Consider the following 20,970-nt stretch of genomic DNA (forward strand, 5'->3'; position numbering starts at 1 on the left):
CCTCTCAGTTCTCATTGCATTTATTTTAATGGTTCATTGTAAGCCGCTTTGAGGCTGCAAAACTGCGGCAAAAGACGGGGTATAAATGATAAAAATTAATAAATAAATAAATAAATTATTGCTGAAGAGCTGTTATCAATGCTGATAAACTTGTTGAGCCAATTGTGTTATGCAAGTTGTTATAGAATCTGCGCTGATTTCGGAGCAGATCTCTAGGCACGCTATATAGAATCCGGGGGATAGCGCTTACATTGGAATTAAATAATTATTTAAATCACGAAGGATGGGGTGACAGAGGAGAATAATGAGTGTTAAGGGTGGGTATTTATTGATGGTGAAATGAGGAATAAATGAATGGAAAATTACCGGTTTGAGAGTTGATGGGTTACAGACGGGATTTGCGAGTGGGGCTTAAGCAGCATGAGAATCACAATAATTTTGGCAGGCAGCAGGTTGAGAAATTTGGAGGGTGGGTAAGAGCTGAAGAGTTTGTGGGAGATTAGGAACCTTTAATTATTCCCACCTTGTCCCTCCCTAATTTTGGATTGTTGTGGGAAAAAATTGGGGGTTAGTTGTTTTAGTTTTGGGAGTGGGAATTAGTCAAGTTGTTAAAAGGTTTTTTTAGTCACAGTAGCAGGAATTTTGATATGCAATTAAGCGATCTTCACTTAAGGACAAAGGCTCAACTTGCTTGGTGGATTGAAGTGATGTAAATTACTTATGTGCGAAACTGCCATAAGCAAAAGTGAGGCCTTGAGGTCACGACAGGTAACACTTTACAAGTGGAGTTTTGAAAATTAATTCATTTGAAAAAATATATATGTGTAGCTAGGTCGGCACCGACTAGCTTTTAAGTGAATAAAATAAAGTGAAGTTCGTATTGAGTTGACAAATTATAGTTGACGTTATGTTTATAATAGTGATTTATTAATAAAGCTACGACCAAATTAATTTTCCAACAAAAAAAGTGGTCATTTTATTTATTCATGTGTGAAAGTATGAATGATTGCAGTGAAGTGCCAACGTTAAGAGGGAAAAGAACCTCCTATGGCTTTTGAAAGAAATAGCTGGAAAAAAGGTACCTTTTATAAATTATAACAGAAAAAGGAAGACAGATAATACCTGGCAAAGGAAAGAAAACTGGAAAAGTAGTCAGGAGAGTGAAGACACAAGTGGAAGAACCTATTCTCTATGTAACACCAATTGCAATGTCTACTCTGGAATGGCGAATGCCATAACGGAGCTTTGTAAGCCACATTGAGCCTGCAAATAGGTGGGAAAATGTGGGATACAAATGCAAAAAATAATAATAATAAGAAAAAATAGCTGAAAGGTAGAACAGGGAAATGAAACATTTTAAAAATATCTTAGTGATGGAATTTCGTTAAAAAGTGGCATTGCAAGATTCAAAGGTGACAAAGTACAGGGTGATGAGGAAAGAGCAGAATTGCTTAATAAATATATGTATGTTTAGTGTTTGCTGAGGAAGGACTGGCAGCAGGACTTCAGAAAACAGGTACTAATGGGAATGGAAGCGAGGTATACCTTGAGACAATTTTAGGGGCCCTTTTACTAAGCTGCATAGGCGTTTATGCGTGTCTTATGCGCATCAATTTTCAACTGCCACCTACCTACCACATGGTCCCGGGGGTAATTTCATTTTTTGTGCGCGTCCACTAAGCGCACCAGAAACTTTCCAGCATGCCGCGGTAACCGGGTTGTAATTGGCATGTGTGACCTTACCACTAGGTCAATAGGTGGCAGTAAGGTCTCAGGCCCAAAATGGACGCACGCCAAATTTTATTTTGCCGGCCAAAAAAAGGGCCATTTTTGCAGGTGCGCTAAAAAATGGACCTGTGCACATCCAATACACGCATCTATACCAGCACAGGCCATTTTTTGGCACACTTTACTAAAAGGACCCCTTAGAAAACAGTGTTCATAAGGAGCTAGCAAAACTAAAAGTAAAGAAAGAGTGGAGGAGTGGCCTAGTGGTTAGGGTGGTGGACTTTGGTCCTGAGGAACTGAGTTCGATTCCCAGCATAGGCAGCTCCTTGTGACTCTGGGCAAGTCACTTAACCCTCCATTGTTCCATGTAAGCCGCATTGAGCCTGCCATGAGTGGGAAAGTGCGGGGTACAAATGTAACAACAACAATAGGACCAAATTTAATAACAGCATTTATATCCTGCTTGACCACCAAGTGCTAAGTGTATAACAACAAAAAAGTTTCAACATAATGGGATATTTCCAAGAATATTAAATGGAAATAAAGGACATTTAGGTGGTTCAACTGTTTGACCTTTTCTATGCTACTGACTGGGTTAGAAACGGGATGAGAGGAAGATGATCAAGGGTAGTGGTGAATGGAGTTTACCCTGAGGAATGGGATGCCATCAGCGGTGACCTGCATTGATTGGTTCTTGAAATCATTCTTTTTAACATTTTTGTAAATGATGTTGCAAGAAGGGCTGTACGGTAAGGGTTGCTTCTTTGTGGATGATACGAAAATCTAGACACTGTACATAGTGTGGATAACATTAGGAGGGATCTTTGGGCTCTCATTTTTGAAAGAGAAAAATATCTGGCACAAAGTGGGGGGGGGGGGGGGTTGGCAAAATGTTCAAATTGCTATTTTTGACACCCATTTTTAAATACATTTTTCTATGCAGTTCAAATCATAAGGGGGCATGTCAGAGGCATGTTGGAGTGGGATTTGGGCATTCCCAAAACTTGGACGTTTTTCTGCCATAATTTTTCTGCCATAATGGAACAAAACAAAAACGTCAAGGGCTTAAATTTAGACGTTTTGGCCTAGACCTGTTTCAATCACGACTAAGTCACAAAAAGGTGCCCTAAATGACCACTGAGGGATTAAAGCATAACCCCCACTTATGCCTCCCTTCCCAGCCACCCCCCCAAAGATGTGAAAGAAACAGTAAATACCAACCTCTATGACTGCTACAGCTGTTATAGCTAGTCCTATTAGAGCAGCAAGCAAGTAGGTCTCTGGAGTAGCCTAGTGGTGAGTGCAGTGCACTGCAGAGAAGGGGACCCAGGCCCATATCCAACTCTAACTGTTACACTTGTGGTGGAAAGTGTGAATGATCCAAAATCCACATACAGGTGCACCTGTAGCCAAAGGGAAGGGAATTGGACTCGATATACTTGCCTTTCGCTGGTAGTTTACATATTTTGTGCCTGGGGCAAAGGAGAGTTAAGTGACTTGCCCAGAGTCACAAGGAGCTGCAGTGAGACTTGAGCCCAGTTCCCCAGGTTCTCAGTCCATTGCACTAACCACTAGGTTACTCCTCCACTCCTTATAGTGGTGTACAGTTGGGTACAATAGGTTTTTCGTAGGTTTGGTGGGGCTCACTCTATAAGGGGATAATGGTGAGATGTGTACCTGGGACCTTAATTGTGAAGTCCACTGCAATGCCCTTTATGGTGCCCCACTGATCTGCTAGCATGTCTGTGTGGCCAGTATACTAAGAGCTGTGTTTACTAAGCCGTGCTAGAGGTGCGTTAGAGTTTTTAGTGCATGCTAACTGTATAGATGCCTATAATATTCCTATGGGCACCTACACAGCATGCACTAAAAACATCAATGCATCTTCATAAACAGGGCCCTAAGAATGCTGCCCCCCCCCCCCCCCCCCCCCCCACACACACACACACACACACATATACATACATCTCAATGGCTTGTTTTTCCCTTGGCATTTCTTCTTTTTTTTTTTTAAATTGTCACAAAAGAAAAATACACCGAACATAAAATGTCTAGGAAATGGTCATTTTCGAAATAGAGTGATTTTCAAACCAGAAAAAAAATCTCTATCTTCACCACTTGATTTTTGGATGTTTACAGCAAATGTCAAGAATCAGATTTACTCCTAATAGTGATCAACCAGAGCTATAGGTAGTCTAAATTGGTATTTTTTTAATTCACAAAAAACAAGGGACTCCTTTCAATTGTATAGCGTCCTATAAGAAATATACTTTATTTTTCTTAAATATATATCTCTAGGGTTACTTAGCTTGCTGCCAAAAATGTCTTTTCTTAAGCAGTCTCTCACTCAAATACAGTCACGTAAACCCCAGCCACGGCCCGACTCAGCCCAAGTTTCGCTTCCTTCCTCAGGGTCCGAGGGATATTTTCGACTGTATCTGTAACAAAATGCATATCACTTACTGGCTGGGGTTTACGTGACTGTATTTGAGAGACTGCTTAAGTAAAGACATTTTCGGCAGCAAGCTAAGTAACCCTAGAGATATATATTTAAGAAAAATAATAGAAAACAATGAAAAGCAAGATTAACGAGTGAGGGTTACCTAGCAGAGGTTTTTGAGCCAGTGATGATCGAGCAGTGCTCCCTAACGTTGAATAATATAAGGAGTGCATGCCTGGATTGAGGCTTTTCCTCTATACTCAAAAGTATATTTCTTATAGGACGCTATACAATTGATAGAAGTCCCTTATTTTTTAAGAATCAGATTTAGACATCCTATCAAAAATGTCTCTCCTGGGAATTTGGTATGGTAAAACTGTAGATCATTCTTTACAATTAAATTCCGAAGCTCTACTATCTATAGTAGACTCTACTCTGGATAGATGGAATCCATTATATCTTTCATGGTGGGGTAGGGCTGAGGCAATAAAATTGGTTCTTACTCCAAAATTAAATTATGTCTTCAGCATGGTACCTTTTCCATTCCCTTCTTCGCTATATAAGAAAATAGAAAGTAAAATTTCTAGGTTTTTATGGCAGCATATACCCCCTAGAATTGCTCTTCAAAAACTTAAATTGGATAAGTCTAATGGTGGTATCAACTTTCCAGATTTTAAATTTTATCATCTGGCATTCAGATTGTCACAGGCTTTATATTGGTTTCATGAGGATAATCATCATAACCTCCTTAGATGGCTTGACTTTGAGAAGTATTTAAGTTCCCCTTTTCCTCTTCACCTTCTTCCTTCGATGGATGCATTTCCATATCCCACTGGTATGCGTTTAATTAAAGCTACTGCGAAGCTCATCAACACTATGAGAAAAATATTTAAAATGTATGTTCTTTTTTCTGATATTAGTATTTGGTTTAATTCATCCATTAAATTAAGTAATTCTACTTTAAACTGGCCACTGTGGCAGGAAAAAGGTATAAGGTCATTATCTCAAATTAATGTATGTAATGATGTGACTTCTGCTGAATCTGCTTGTCTTCAATGTAATTTAACTACACTTGATGCTGATTCTTGGCTTTCCCTCTCTAATGTCTATCAAATTTTGTTGCAAACCACGGGTGGTCAGTCAGATGCTGTTAACCTTGCTACCTTTGTCGTACAATTCTAATGGGTAATAGGAAAGCACTGAGAATATACAAATGTATACATGACTTTCACAAACTCCTGTCTTGAGCTCCAATATTCTTATTTATCAATTTCATTTTCTTTTTAGGAATAAATATATTTTGCTATTGGAAGGTTTACCGTCATGGTAATATTGAGCAAACTTCCTAGAAGCTAATCATGTAGCAGTATCCTTTTGATTTTTCTAAGAACATGCATTAAATCTTTATCGTTCAGAGGATGCCATCATCTGTAATGTCATTTAACTCTGACCTCTGTAAATGCACTGTTCCACACAATCATCTTCTCATTGATGGTGAAATCCTGCCCTGGACGGGCATAAGGTTTGTAACTTCCAACAATATCAGAACGCAATGTACCATTGGGGAGATAGACTATATTTATAATATTGTATCCAATGGAGAAGTCACGATTCTCATTAAAAAAGATCTCCTCACCCAAAATGTTCTTAAAGTGGATGTTCTTCAGATAACGATGAAGCTAAAAATGAAAAGTAAGTTTTAAGTATTGACCCTAACTGTATTGTATGAATGTAATTTCCAGTATACTGAAAGTATTTTCTTTTAATTTTTTTATTAGTAAATATAGGAAAACATATATGAAGGTTCCTGAAAATTTTATATGAGCCACATACAAACTGACTACTACTAATCATTTCTATAGCGCTACTAGACATTCGCAGCACTGTACACATTAGATGCAGGTACTTTGTCCCTAGAGGGCTCACAATCTAAGTTTTTGTACCTGGGGCAATGGGGGGTTAAGCAACTTGCCCAAGGTCACAAGGAGCTGCAGTAGCATGGTAACAGATTTAACGCTTAGCACAAACTAAAAGATAAGACGCCCATTATATTCCTTTGGGAATAAAAGGTATAATGCTGCGTGTGGCCATGCTATGCTAAAAAGGTGGGAAAATGTGGGGTACAAATGTAACAAATAATAATAATAATTCTTTAGAAAAGAACAAAGTCAGACAGAGACCAAAAGACAGAAGCACAGGAAGTAAGTTTGTATACAAGTACAGAGAAGCAATTTTTATTATACCCAGGCTCATCAGACTAAAAAGGCAAAGTTAGAGAATGAAAGGTTGTAGAAAGAATAAGAAACAATTCGGGTCCTATCAGGGAATAACTAAATAGTGTTTGGAAAATTATCATAGGCATTGCTGGTGGAGATCAGAAATATAAAAAGAAAGGAAAGAAAAAAAAAGGAAGATTCAAAGGAAAGAAAAAAAAAGGAAGAAAGATTCTTAGCTGCAAAGATTTAGTCCTCACTGAGGGAGGGGGAGGAAGTACACCCCCCCCCCCCCCTGGAAATAGGCCCTGGCAAGGAAATAATACTCTAACTTGTCCAGGAGGCGTATTTCAGGGCTCCTTAGATCAGCATTCACTTATATACCCTTCTCATCACAGAGGACCACCTCATATCACCCAATCAGAAATCCTGCACATACACAGGGCTCAGTGGCGTACCAAGGACGGGGCAGTCGGGGCGGTCCACCCTGGGTGCACGCTGCTGGAGGGGTGCAGAGAGCAGCCGTGCGCCTGTCAGCTCCGCTGGTTCCCTGCTCCCTCTGCCCCGGAACAGGTTACTTCCTCTTCCGGGGCAGAGGGAGGAGGGAGCCAGTGGAGCCGAGAGCCACGCAACTGCTCCCAGCGGCCAAGAATGCACCCGGGGGGGGGGGGGGGGTCGTGCGCATCAGTGATCCGCCCCGGGTGGCAGCTGACCTAGGATCGTCACTGACAGGGCTCCCTCCACCCATGTGTCTGGTCATTACCACATGTTTTACCTACAGTTATTCGTATATTCCCAGCTAAAACTGGTTTGTACTAGTTTGCAGATATGACCATTATGAGGCCTCTAGCTATGGTGAACAGGATGTGCTGAAGTCTGTTGTTAACAAACTACAAAACCAACAGTAAGTCACAGAGCACAAGGAGTATAGTTGCATGACAGATTCCATGACAAAGGGCTCCTTAGAGAGGGTAATTATATAACAGGGAACCTGGTTAAGAAGGTAAAGGGGCTCCTACTTAGGCTTTATTTTATAAAAACACAAAGATAAATGGGTCATGAATTTGATGTACCACCTTTCTGTGGTCCAACCAAAGCAGTTGTAATTTATTACATTCAGGTACTTTCTCTGTCTCTAGCAGGCTCAGAATCTTGGTTTTTGTATCTGGGGAAATTGAGGGTACAGTGGCTTGCACAAGATCACAAGCAGCCACAGTAGTAATCAAACCTAGTTCCCCAGGTTTGCAACGCACTGCACTAACCGTTAGGCTACTTTTCCTATGTGTCTATAAAATCCCATCTACCTTGCAGGCATGAACAGCTACACCTGCTCTTGAGCTGGAATAAATGTCCACACCTTGATTAGCATAGACTAGTGTATTTTATAATCAATCTGATCAATATTAAAAATTTCACTTAACTGGTTATTGTCACTGAAAATTAGTTAGTGCCTAAATGCAAACCGGCTATATCAGTGTGTCCAGGAGAGGAGACAGCACTTGACCAGTTAAGTACCAATGTTCAGCACTTAACCAGCCTGGGTAACCATATAAATGGAATCATATAAAACACAGTCCTATCTTTATATGGTAAGCCAGTTAAGTGTTGAATATTGATTTAGAAACATAGAAACATGATGGCAGATAAAGGCCATTTGACCCAGCCAGTCTGCCCATCCTCTGTAAGCCCTAATTCTTCCTGTTCCTAAGCGATCTCGCATGCTTATCCCATGCCTTTTAAAATTCTGGAAGTCCTCGATTCCACCACCTCCACCGGGAGGCCATTCCACGCCTCCACCACCCTTTCTGTGAAATAATACTTCCTTAGGTTATTCCTAAGCCTATTCCCTCTTAACTTTGTCATATGCCTTCTCATTCCAGAGCTCTCCTTCATTTGAAAAAGGCTCTCTTCCTGTACATAAATGCCCTTGAGATATTTAAACGTTTCATGTCTCCTCTCTCGTTCCTCTCTTCCAGCGTATACATGTTGAGGTTCATAAGCCTGTCCCTATAATTTTTGCATTCAAGACCGCTTACTAATTTTGTAGCCGCCCTCTGGACAGATTCCATCCTTTTTATATCTTTCCATAGGTGTGGTCTCCACAACTGCACGTAGTACTCCAAATGGGGCCTCACTAGAGACTTATACAACGGCACTAGCATATATGTTAGCCAGCTCCACATAAGCCAGATATTCAATGCCGAAGCCTAGACACAGCCTGACATTGAATATCTGGGAATAACGCCAGTGGCAGCCAGCAAAACGCTCACTGCTACTGGCCGAATATTGTCTACTATCCCCTAGATTCTATCCTGCTTACTTTCGAAAGGAGAAAAACGCCCATGTTCGGGAGATGGGCGTCCGTTTCCTGTGGGCAGCCAAATCGGTATAATCGAAAGCCGATTTTGGTCAGCTTCAACTGCACTCCGTCGCGGGAACGAATAAAGTTGTCGGGGCGTGTCGGAGGCGTGGTGAAGGCGGGACTGGGGCGTGGTTATCGGCCAAGCAGAGATGGGCGCGCTCGGCCGATAATGGAAAAAAAGGCGTTGTTAGCGAGAATTTAGGACACTTTTTTAAACCCTTTTTTCTCACGAACAGGTCCCAAAAAAGTGCCCTAAATGACCAGATGACCACCGGAGGGAATCGAGAATAACCTCCCCTGACTCCCCCAGTGGTTACTAACCCCCTCCCACCAAAAAAACCCCACTTGCAAAAACCTTATTTCCCAGCCTCTATGCCACCCTCAAATTCCGTACCCACCTCCATGACAGCAGAATGTGTTTGATCCTCTCACAGCCTTTCACTGGGTCAGATGTGGCTCTCGGGTGCACTGCAGGGTCACATCAGCATTGCATTGTGGTGGGTGTAGGGTATTGGGCTCCGTGATTTCACTAGCTTGTGTTGGTAGTTGGTAGGCTCTTCTCCCATGGTGCTTTTCCCTCTGCTTACTGGGTCAGAGTGTGCCCTGTTTTGTTTCCGGTAGTCCACAAGGTAGTGGCCATTTTTGTAAGTACGTTTTAGATCCCTTTCGTGTGTTAGCCACGTTACAGAACGTAGTTCTTACCTTGAATGTTGCTGAAAGAGGGCATTGTACACCATTCTGCCTGCTCTGAGCTACTGCTAATCTTAGTACCAGGGAGACTCGTTGCCAGTGGGGCACAACCTCTGATCTGCAGTTAACTGTGAGTAAACGCGGTTATTGAAATAAAGGACATTTTCAGCGAGATTAGTCTTATGGTGTGAACTGCTGTGCCAAGGTTATACAGCAGCAACAAGTCCTGTCCCTGGAGCACTTTTAGTGGGTAATGCAGTGCACTTCAGGCAGGCGGACCCAGGCCCATCCCCCCCCTACCTGTACCACTTGTGGTGGTAAATGGGAGCCCTCTAACCCCCCCCCCAAAACCCACTGTACCCACATGTAGGTGCCCCCCTTCACCATTGAGTGCTATGGTAATGGTGTAGAGTTGTGGGGAGTGGGTTTTGGGGGGATTTGGGGGTCTCATCACCCAAGGTAAAGGAGCTATGCACCTGGGAGGTAATTTAATGTTTTTTCCTATTTTTTAAAAGTGCCCCCTAGGGTGCCCGGTTGGTGTACTGGCATTTGAGGGGGACCAGTGCACTATGAATCCTGGACCATCCCATGACCCAAAGCCTTGGATTTGGTCGTTTTTGAGCTGGGACGCTTCGGTTTCGATTATCGCTGAAAAATGAAAACGCCCACATCTCAAAAACGCCCACATCCAATGCATTTGCCTGGCACAAACCGTATTTGCGAAACTAAAGATAAACGACCATCTTTTTCAAAAATACGATTCGGCCCACCCCTTCACGGACCCGTTCTCAAGATGGACATTCTTACACATGGGCGTTTGCGTTCGATTATGCCCCTCCACATAGTACACCTAGGGATCCGCTCCGAAATCCAAGCATATTCTATAAAAATGCACATAATTTAATTGGCTTAACAAGCAAATCAGCATTAAAAACAGCTCTTAAAAAGCAATAATGAGCACTAATTGGCAATAATTAGAATTTATGCACAAATAACTAAGCGTATTCTGTAACGCAGTGCACCTAAGTTCTAACATGTACAGGCAAAAAGGGGCATGATTATGGGCAGGGAAATGGGCATTTTGTGGGCATTTCAAAATGTATAGGTGTAGTTATAGAGTATGGCCTAGTGTGCCTAAATCAATGTGCCAGGATTTTCACCATGTTTTCATTGGCTTAAATGGATGCGTGTAGTTTTAGACGCTGGGATATCAACTAAGCATATTCTGTATACCGTACCTAAATCTAGGCACCACTTATAGAATATGCTTAGTTGGCACTGTTTTCCACGTGGAATTTTTAGGCTCCATATATATAGAATCTTCCCCTATGTGCATAATTGTGAAATCTGCTCGTTTGACCCAAACTCTGCTCCTGTCAGAGTTGTTGTTATGGGGTGACAAGCGCCACCCAAAATAATTGCCTTATCATTTTAACAGAGTAACATAGTAGATGACAGCAGAGAAAGACCTGCACGGTCCATCCAGTCTGCCCAACAAGATATATGTGTTACTTTTTTGTGTTACCTGACCTTGACTTGTATCTGCCATTTTCAGGGCACAGACCGTAGAAGTCTGCCCAGCACTAGCCCCGCCTCCCAACTACCAGCCCCGCCTCTCACCACCGGCCCCGCCACCCAATCTCCGCTAAGCTTCTGAGGATCTATTCTGCCACCCCAACCAGAACCAGTACCAGTAAGCTGCAGAAATACCAAGTCGCATGCTGTTATCTGGTATCTCCACTCTCTCTGACTTGGAAGAACTGAGATTTGCTGAATGAGTTGGGGGAAGAGATGGATCTCTGAACGAGTTGAATGAGTGTGGAAATGGGGTTAAAAGATGCTGAAAATAGGGAGTGGCTAAGATGGTGGCGTGAAGCTGTTGGCTGAAGTAGTTTTGTCTTTGCAAGTGAATTTATTCTTCTACCTATAACGTCGCATACAAAATGAAAGGGTACTGTTCTGGCTGGTTCCCTCATGTAATCCGTTGGGTTGGTCATGAGCCCTTGGGCCCTGGCCGAGGCCAGCAGAGCGCCGACCCAGGCTAAGGGGAGACCGACCCACCACCACACACTCCAGCTACACAATACCTCTAAGCTACCTTCCCCCGCAGCACCTCAGGAAGGGAAATAGGCATACAAGCGGGCCTCACGGCCGAATGGGAACCCAAGCACTCAGAGCCACTCGTGCAGGCCTCACGGCCGAATGGGAACCCAGACACACACAGGGAGTGGTGAAAGAACCCAGGGACCCCCCGGGAATCCAAGATGTCAGACACGCGCAAAATACCTGCCAAAGGGCAGAGGGAGTAACAAAAGAACCAGAGTGGGGCCACACCCTCCCAGGGGACTAGCACAGGATAGGGGAACTAATACAGCAAGCCCCGGGACTCCCGGAGGACAAGGGGAGGGCTCCCAGAGGACCAGGCTATTCTCCAAGACACCGCAGCCAGGCCCTCCCCAGGACAGAGGGGAAAAGAAAACCTAAAGGCCACAAAAGCCAGAGAAAGGTACAGCAAACCAAAAGGGTGAGATAGCCCCCCCCCCCCCAGCCAGAAGTCAGAGGCACCAGACACAAAAGGGAGGCAGTAAGCCCTTGCCTCAAACTCACAGAAGGCAGAGACACATTATACAAAGGGTTAAGCTGCTGAACCAGCAGGCAACCCAGGGAGAGAGAGAGCTCCTAAAGTAAACAAACACTCAGAGAGCAAGCTCCCCAGAGTACTTCGCGAGGTTGTCTGATCCTGGTGTATCTTTGCTGTTGGTTGTGACTGGTGTGATATCTAGTAGTTGATTCACGAGTTGGAAGAGTTTATGTGTGTCCTTGTAGTCTGGTCCAATTTTGGTTTTGTAATATAATCTTTTAGTTTGTCTTATGGTATACTTATATTTTCTTTGAAGTTGTTTCCAGGCGTTGAGTGTGAGGTCGTCTTTCTTTTTATTCTACACATGTACCTTCTAACTTGTGTTTTAAGTTTTTCCAGTTCTTCATTGAACCATGGTATTGAGTTCTTTCTGTGTGAGGTTCTGGTTTGAGTTGGGGCAATATTGTCTAATATTAATCTGCATCTATCGTCCCATTCTAGGAGAAATTGGTTTGTATCTGCCTTAATTGTCCATCCGTTGTGGTAGATCTGTTGCCAGAATGTTACCGGGTCTATTTTTTCCAATCGTGGTGTAGGTTTTTCGTTCTTGTTTGTTAAGTAAGTCTTTCGTTCGCCATTGGAGGGAGATGTTTGCTTTATAATGGTCTGACCACGGTGCGGGTGTCCATTTTGTATCTGTTAGTATAAGGTTTGAGTCTGGATCGAATTTGTATGTGGTAATGTCTAATGTGTGTCCTTTAGTGTGAGTTGGTTGCGTGTTTGGTCCGTGCAGATCCCATAGTTGGAGGAATTCTTTGCATTTTTGGGTGCTTGTTGAGGTGAGATCTTCAAAGTGCAGGTTGATGTCTCCTATTATGATAAGGTTTGAGGTAGAGATGCAAGTGTTTGAGATAAAGTCCATAAAGTGTGTTTGGGAGTCTTGCCAGTTGCCTGGCGGTCTGTAGAGTAGGACTGCGCTAAGGTGTTCCTACAAATTTGGGTGATTGATTCTTACTGAAGCAATTTCAAGTTGTGGCAGAATGGATTCAGCTGTGGTTGTGATGGTGAACTCGGATTTGTATATTATGGCTATTCCTCCTCCTCTTTTTCGTTTCTTGTCCAGTGGGTGATTTTGTATCCTGGTGGGTATAAATCTAAGATTATGGGGTCTTTAAGGTCGTGGATCCAGGTTTCAGTGATGAATAGGTCAAGGTTGTCTGTAGTGATCCAGTCTGTTATAGTCTCTGTTTTATTTACTATTGATCTGGCGTTTACGTATCCCATTTGGATTGAGTGGTAAGGTTCGGTTTGGGTCATTGATGTGTTAATTTTTATTAGTTGCCTGTTTTCTTGGTATCTGGTTTTGTTGTGTCCTTTCTTCCCTTTCTGTTGGTTATTTCCATATGTATTTGTTTTTCCTTTTAGTTGGTTGTTGTTCTTTTGGTCCGGTGGGCTGTGAATTGGTTGTCTGTATGGTTTGTGTGCTGTGGGTAGATTGTTGTTTATGTTGGGAGTAGTCCATGCGTGGTAGATTAGGGGAGGAAGTAGATTATCATGAACAACTTGTTGGTGTTCATATTGGCTATGGTTTGTGGTGTTTGGTTGTGCCTGAAGGTGTTAGTGAATGAAATTTTGTATGAGCATCAAGCATTAACAGCGTTAGGCAGTGTCAACATCAAGCAGTGTGAATATTAAGCAGTGAATAAATGTAGTTTCAATCAGTATCCATATAAATCAGTATAAAATCGCCCCATATTATATTTCTTCTAAACATGACACCCCACTGATATTCAGAAGCATTTAACCAGCCAGGATCAGATCTGGCCTGTTAAATGCCCGATAACCGTCTATCCATGAATTTTCAGCAAGACCCGCTGAAAATTCAAGGTTAATGGTTAGCAGATAGCTATCAGTCGATTTTCGGCACAATGCCGACTAACTTTGGCAGCCATGTTTGGCCACATCCATACCAGCCCTATCACTGGCAGGTCTGACTTTATCCTGTCAACGTTGAATATCAGCTTGGCCGGTTAAAGTCAAACTGGCCAAAAATTGACTAGATATTCAATGCTGGCACCAAAAGTGACTCGGCATTGAATATCTGTTCTCAGCGCCGACCGCAGGAATTAGCCCGGCTAACTCCAATGGTCTGAATATTGAATGACATTCCTATAACAAATGATGTTACCTTCCAATGCAAAGAACCCCAAAATCTGTGACTCAACATGGTGTTGTTTCCAGAGTCGGACACGAGCATATCATGCAGTGCATGTGCCAAAACATACACAGCATTGTATATGCCATAGCTACTCCCAAAATATTTGGTGTCACAGTGTAGACTGAAGGCTGGTGAATCATTAGTACTGCAGGGTCTTTTGATATTTGGGGGGCACTTGTTGTCACACAGAGTCTCCCACCAATACTGAATATGGAGATCAGTTGAAAGCAGGATTGGATCCACCTCACGGACAAATTTTGAAAAGCTTGGAATATTCTTCTTATCCAATGTGAATGCCAGGGTGCTGTTATTTACAATGGTGTTCAAAGAATAGGTTGATAAATAATCAAATTCAGTTGTGGTGATCCAAACCTTCCCAGTTATCTTAAGTAAGTTTAGGTAATATATATTAACTGCATATTCTTTCTTACAAAAGATAATGATCACATTAGGTGATGATACATGAACACTCTCATTAATTGCATTTATCTTCTGTGGTGTCATGTCAGTGTTGTGACTGAAAATTTCTATGAATTTAATGCATCCCCCACTCTTCTCAATCCCTTCCTTCAGAATCTGCACCGCTCTTATACTGCTGTCATCATCAAGCACAATGATACCGACCCAGGTCCATCCAAAATGCATCAGTAACCTGAAAATCCCAGCACAAAGGTGCAGCTCACTGGAGACAGTCCGATAGAAATAAGGAAACTTAACAGCATCATTCATAAAAAGATTCTGTGAGGTGTAGCTGATCTGTCAAGAAAAAAAATCAGTTCATCAACATCTCTTCCTTTTGCTGGAATACCATAAATAGTTTATAACAACGTCATAAGCTGATAATATAATTTACCATCTCTTGTGTTTTTTTGCTTATATTCTTTTTTACTGTGATTTGGAGAAAAATACCTCAAATGTCACAGCCAGACAGCGAGTTTGATATCTTCAATGTTGGCTTTTGTTGGGCTCCGTTCTTATCAGTGGTCATACAAGCCTCCAAATTAATTTTGTGTAATCATTACATTATGTTCACTTATATATATACCATCCAGCAATCACACTATAGTTGAAAAAAGAGACACTTAGCTTTGCTAATACCCAACGGGGCTCTCCATTTCACTTATCAAAAAGCATCTTCAAGGGGACTAACCTGTTCCAAATTATTTTTTTACTTTCATTCAGTGCTCAACATGGTGCCTACTGACTCGAGAATGCCAAGCTTTCCCTCTCCAAAACTGAGCTAAATGTTGATCATCAAAATGTTGGTTATGAAATAGAGTCAACAGGTCTTTTGATCAGCCCTCCTCTCATATCTGGTCCAAATTCAAAACAGAAGTGTGGGACATGCAACTCTCCTTCTTTGCATTCTCTTTCCTATCTAATCAAAATAAGATTTTTCCCCAGCGGAAACAGCCCCCTCCATCATGTAGAGGTGTATTTTCAAAGCACTTAGACTTACAAAGTTATATAGTAACCTATGGAACTTTGTAAGTCTAAGTGCTTTGAAAATGAGCCCCTATTATAGTGTCGAAAAAACTCCCCAAATGGAACCAGTAAGAGGACACAGTAGAACCGCTTCCTGGTTCAGCATTCAAAAGAATGCTGGACACCAGTAAATTACAGAGATGGAGGATGTAAATTTTTGGCCTCCAAACTTAGCTATGGATCTTTTGGGGAATAGGCATGAATTCAAAGCGATGAGCATCTGGAAAGAGAGAGCACATGAAGAAATTATGAAAGGGAGCATTAGATAACACTCTTTAATTTTTCTTTATGTGGTACAGGTGGCAAAAGGGTAGATAGTAAAGGGGGACGAGGGCTTGATTCCCCACCTAAAGTCTTACTAAAACTGAGTGGTTGAAAGGTAGCTCACAGATGTGCTCTCTGCTCCCTCTACAATATTCAGAAATGCAGAGAGCAGACGGAATTAGAGGAAGGGAGTCGGTTACCCCTGCTAAATGTTAAATTCACATGGCTTGAAGAATATAAGAATAAAATAATTGCCTTACTGAGTAAGACCAAAAGTCCATCAAGCTCAGTATCCTATTTCCAACAGTGACCAGTCTAGATCACCAAGTACCTGCCAGGATCCCCAAAATTATATAGGGATCAATATTCAGCTGATAGCATTCAATAATTTTTTTGGCCGCCAACGGCAGCATCCCTGGATATTTAATGCCAGGCCATGTCCAGACATGGCATTAAACTTGGTACACATGGCTGGATAACACTTACCCAGTTAAATGCAGAATATCAGTACTTAACCAGACTCCGTCCTCAGACAGGTTAAGTTCCATTAAATATATCTTGGTAACCCCAGACAAGCGATTTAAAAGGTCAGGAGTCTCTACTGGCTGTTTAAATAGCTTTGACTATCGACCTCATAGTTTCCATGCTACTTATCCCCAGGTATAAGCAATGGTTTTTCCCATCTCCCCCTTAATAACAGTTTACTGAAATTTGTCCAAACCTTTTTCAAACCTAGCTACATTAATGGATTTTACCTCATACTCTAGCAATGAGTTCCAGAGCCTAACTATATGGTTGATGAAAAAGATATTTTTTCATATTTACATAAGTAGATAAGTATTGCCATACCGGGACAGACCAAAGGTCTATCAAGCCCAGCATCCTGTTTCCAACAGTGGCCAATCCAGGTCACAAACTGGCAAGATCCACAAAAAAAGTACAAAACATTTTATGCTGCTTATCCCAGAAATAGTAGATTTTCCCCAAGTCCAATTTAATAATGGTCTATGGACTTTTCCTTTAGGAAGCTGTCCAAACCTTTTTTAAACTTTGCTAAGCTAACCGCCTTTACCACATTTTCTGGCAATGAATTCCAGAGTTGAATTACATGTTGATGTGAGCCCTCCAAAACCCACCAGATTTCCACTGTACCCACATCTAGGTGCCCCCCTTCACCTGTAAGGGCTATCTATGGTAGTGGTGTACAGTTGTGGGTAGTGGGTTTTGGGGGGCTCAGCACACATGGCAAGGGAGCAATGTACCTGGGAGCAATTTCTGAAATCCACTGCAATGCCCCCTAGGGTGCTTGGTTGCTGTCCTGGCATGTCAGGGGGACCAGTGCACTACAAATGCTGGCTCCTCCCACGACCAAAGGGCTTGCATTTGGTCGTTTCTGAGATGGGTGTCCTTAGTTTCCATTATTGCCGAAAATCAGAAACGACCAAGTCTAGGGATGACCTAAATGTCAAGATTTGGGCGTCCCCAACCATATTATCGAAAGGAAAGATGGACGCCTATCTTGTTTCGATAATAACGGGTTTCCCCGCCCCTTAACCAGGACGTTTTGCAAGGATGTCCTCATCAAAATTTGGACGTCCCTTTCAATTATGCCCCTTCACATCTTTTTTGATACCATGGAGAGATACAAAGGCATTTTTGTTTTCCATTCCTTTCCTAATAATACCTAACATTCTATTTGCTTTCTTAGCCACCGTAACACACTGAGCAGAAGGTTTCAATGTATCATCGACGACGACGACATCTAGATTCCTTTCTTGGTCGGTGACTCCTAATGTGGAACCTTGCATGACATAGCAATAATTCAGGTTCCTCTTGCCCACATGCATCACTTTGCACTTGCTCGCATTAAACGTCATCTGCCATTTAAACGCCCAGTCTCCCAGTCTCATAAGATCCTCTTGTAATTTTTCACAATCCTCCCACGATTTAACTACTTTGAATAACTGTATGTCGTCAGCAAATTTAATTACCTCACTAGTTACTCCTATCTCTAGGTCATTTATAAATATGTTAAAAAGCAGCAGTCCCAGCACAGACCCCTGGGGAACCCCACTAACTACCCTTCTCCATTGAGAATACTGACCATTTAACCCATAGGAGCCAACTTTTCAAAATTATTGGGAGTGGAGGGCAGAGAAGAGAAGAGAGTTGCTAGACATGGATGCAGAGGAGGGCAGGAGAAATGCTGGACATGGATGGAGGGGAGGGAAGATGGAGAAGGAGATGCACATGGATGGAGGGGAGAGAGAAGACAGAGGAGGAAATGCACATGGATGGAGGGGAGAGGGAAGAAATGCTGGACGTGGATGGAGGGGAGGGAAAACAGAGGAAGGAGATGCACATGGATGGAGGGGAGAGAGGAGAAATGCTGGATGTGGATGGAGGCTCGGAGAGAGAGAAAAAATGCTGGACATGGATGGAGAAGAGGGAAGAGAGAGGAAGGAGATGCATATGGATGGAGGGGAGTGAAGAAAGAGGAAGGAACAGGGCTTTTTTTGAGGGGGTACTCGGGGGTACTGAGTACCGGCACCTTTTCCAGTGTCTTCTAAAATTGAACCATGGACCACAAGTTTTAATGAAAGAGCTCAGGCTCAAGACACCAATTCTGCCTTGTCATAGATTCTGTGACTGGCTGCAGGGGGCCTGGCTATTGTGGAGTGAGTCCCTCAGTGATCACCCCACCCCTGAAGGGTGGCCTGGCATTTGAGTATCGGCACCTTTTTTGCTAGAAAAATTGCACTGGGAAGGAGATGCATACTGACGGAGATGAGCGAAAGGGAAATGAGAAAAACTGCATATGGATGGAGAAAATAGAAGCTGGATGGAAAGGGGGAAGAGAGGGGGCAGACGCTGGATGGAAGGGGGGGGGAGAGTTAAGATCAAGGAAAGAAGAAACAAGAGACTGGGACCAACACAATTAGAAACAGTAAACGGCCAGACCACAAAGGTAGGAAAAAATGAATTTTATTTTTAGTTTAGGACAAAGTAGTGTGGTAGCTGTGTTAATAAATACAGAAAATGGAAGTAAGGTGATTTCTTTATTGGACTAATTTTAACACAGTTTTGACTAATGTTTGGAGACCAAACCCTCCTTTCTCGTGTCAGAACAGAATACCATAACAGCAGTATACTGTTCTGACCTGAGGAAAGAGGTTTTGGCCTTTGAAAGCTAATTGAAAAATGTATTTAGTCCAATAAAATCATGTTTTCCATTTTTTGTTTTATTTGTATGTGTTAACCTATAGTATTGTGATTGAAATATGTCAGTTTTTGAACATTTACATCTCTTTATATTTGCACAGTACAGGGGACTAAGGGGCGGGACTATTCAGGGAAGAAGTCCTGGTGCAGGTTTCAGGTAGCCTATGAATGGCGCTGCCACTGCCCAGGTGAAGACTGCAGCAGACAGGATTCTATTTATTTTAGTTACATTTGTACCCTGTGCTTTCCCACTCATGGCAGGCTCAATGTGGCTTACATGGGGCAATGGAGGGTTAAGTGACTTGCCCAGAGTCACAAGGAGCTGCCTGTGCCTGAGGTGGGAATCAAACTCAGTTCCTCAGTTCCCCAGGACCAAAGTCCACCACCCCAGCCACTAGGCCACTCCCCCCCGTACCTTTTAAGATAGGGCGGGGGGAACGCACTGCCTGTAAAAATAAAAATAAAAAATTCAGTGCCCCCAATCATTTTGAAAAACTGGCTCCTATGAGGCCAAGTACAAATTCTGGGAGTTTTGCTAGATGATGGATTAACTTTTGATAACCATATTTCTCAGTTGGTATCTTCCTCATTTTACTATCTACACGAATTATGCAATAATCATACTTATTTTACAGAGTCTGATTTTGCTTAGTTGCTTTATGCTTATGTAATTTCATGCAATGCATTGTTTGTGGGGTTACCTGATGTCTGTTTGTTTTTTTAATTTATAAGATTTTTACATCTTCAGCCAACGATAATCAATCTTATACAGAAAATAAATACTACATGCATATTAAAATAGAGAAATTGTTAAAGAAAAATCAACATATCAGTTACTCAAGCCCCCAATTATTAGGATCCAAGATTTAAATTGGAGGAACTGTAACCAAACATATTAATATTGTAATGGTATCAGTTTATTACTGAAATATGTAGCATATTTGCTGGATTATATATACACCAATATATTTGTGTATCTTTTATATTTGACACGGCAGCAGAGAGAATAGTTTCATTTCAAGCCTCTCTCTCTTCATTCCTTTTTCTGGGAACTTCTGAGATAGTTAACTACACACACTTAACAAACACAAAAGAGCTTCCTCTGCCCTCCCACCTAACAAAAGATGGACTAAGGTGGACACCTGAATAAAACAAAGAACTCAGAGGAAGCATAAACAGGACATTTGCTTGTCAAAGGTATACCTGCCCCTCCCATCAGCTTCCAGACATGTGCAGAAAGGAAGGACTTGTAATGTGTATCTGCCCCAGAGACTGAACAGGACAACAAAAGACATTTGCCAGCAAAATCCAGACTGTAAGTCTCGTGATGTCATACCAGGACTCAGGGGTCGTGTGCAGACATGAGACCAAGATACCACAATGCTTTGCAAATGCTCAGGGGTCATGTGCAAAAAAACCAGGAAGCCAGCAAAGATCCACATGGCATATCCTCCTGCAGTTTGCAAGATATAAAAGGACAAGCTGTTTCCCCAAGAGTCAGATTCTCTCTTCACTGCAAGCAACTCAGATCCATATACTGCAGAAGCCCTCCTGTCCTCAACATGTGCTCATCAATCAGCTGGACCACAGCATGCTTGTAACAAGGACTTGTAAGTTAACCTACCTGCTACTTTGTTCTATTTTAAGCACAGATTACCTGTAAAGATCTCTTAAAACCTACCTCTCGTGTGCAATTGTATATTAAATCAATCTTTTTGAAGCTACTGAGTATATATATACTTAATCTATTTAATTTATTGCAATTAT

The 20,970-nt window shown here is 42.2% G+C and overlaps 1 protein-coding gene across 1 annotated transcript in view; it reads right to left on the minus strand.

Annotated features, from left to right (window-relative positions):
* Positions 1–20,970, minus strand: part of LOC115464421 (vomeronasal type-2 receptor 26-like) — a 36,055-nt gene that overhangs the window by 7,880 nt on the left and 7,205 nt on the right. The window contains exons 2-3 of the mRNA XM_030194804.1: positions 14,203–14,988; positions 5,620–5,847 (exon numbers count right to left, since the gene is read on the minus strand). Of these exons, the coding sequence (XP_030050664.1) occupies positions 5,620–5,847; positions 14,203–14,988 (1,014 nt within the window). The remainder of the gene's footprint in view (positions 1–5,619; positions 5,848–14,202; positions 14,989–20,970) is intronic.

The sequence above is a fragment of the Microcaecilia unicolor genome, chromosome 3, assembly GCF_901765095.1.
Source record: "Microcaecilia unicolor chromosome 3, aMicUni1.1, whole genome shotgun sequence".
Classification (NCBI taxonomy): Eukaryota; Metazoa; Chordata; class Amphibia; order Gymnophiona; family Siphonopidae; genus Microcaecilia; species Microcaecilia unicolor.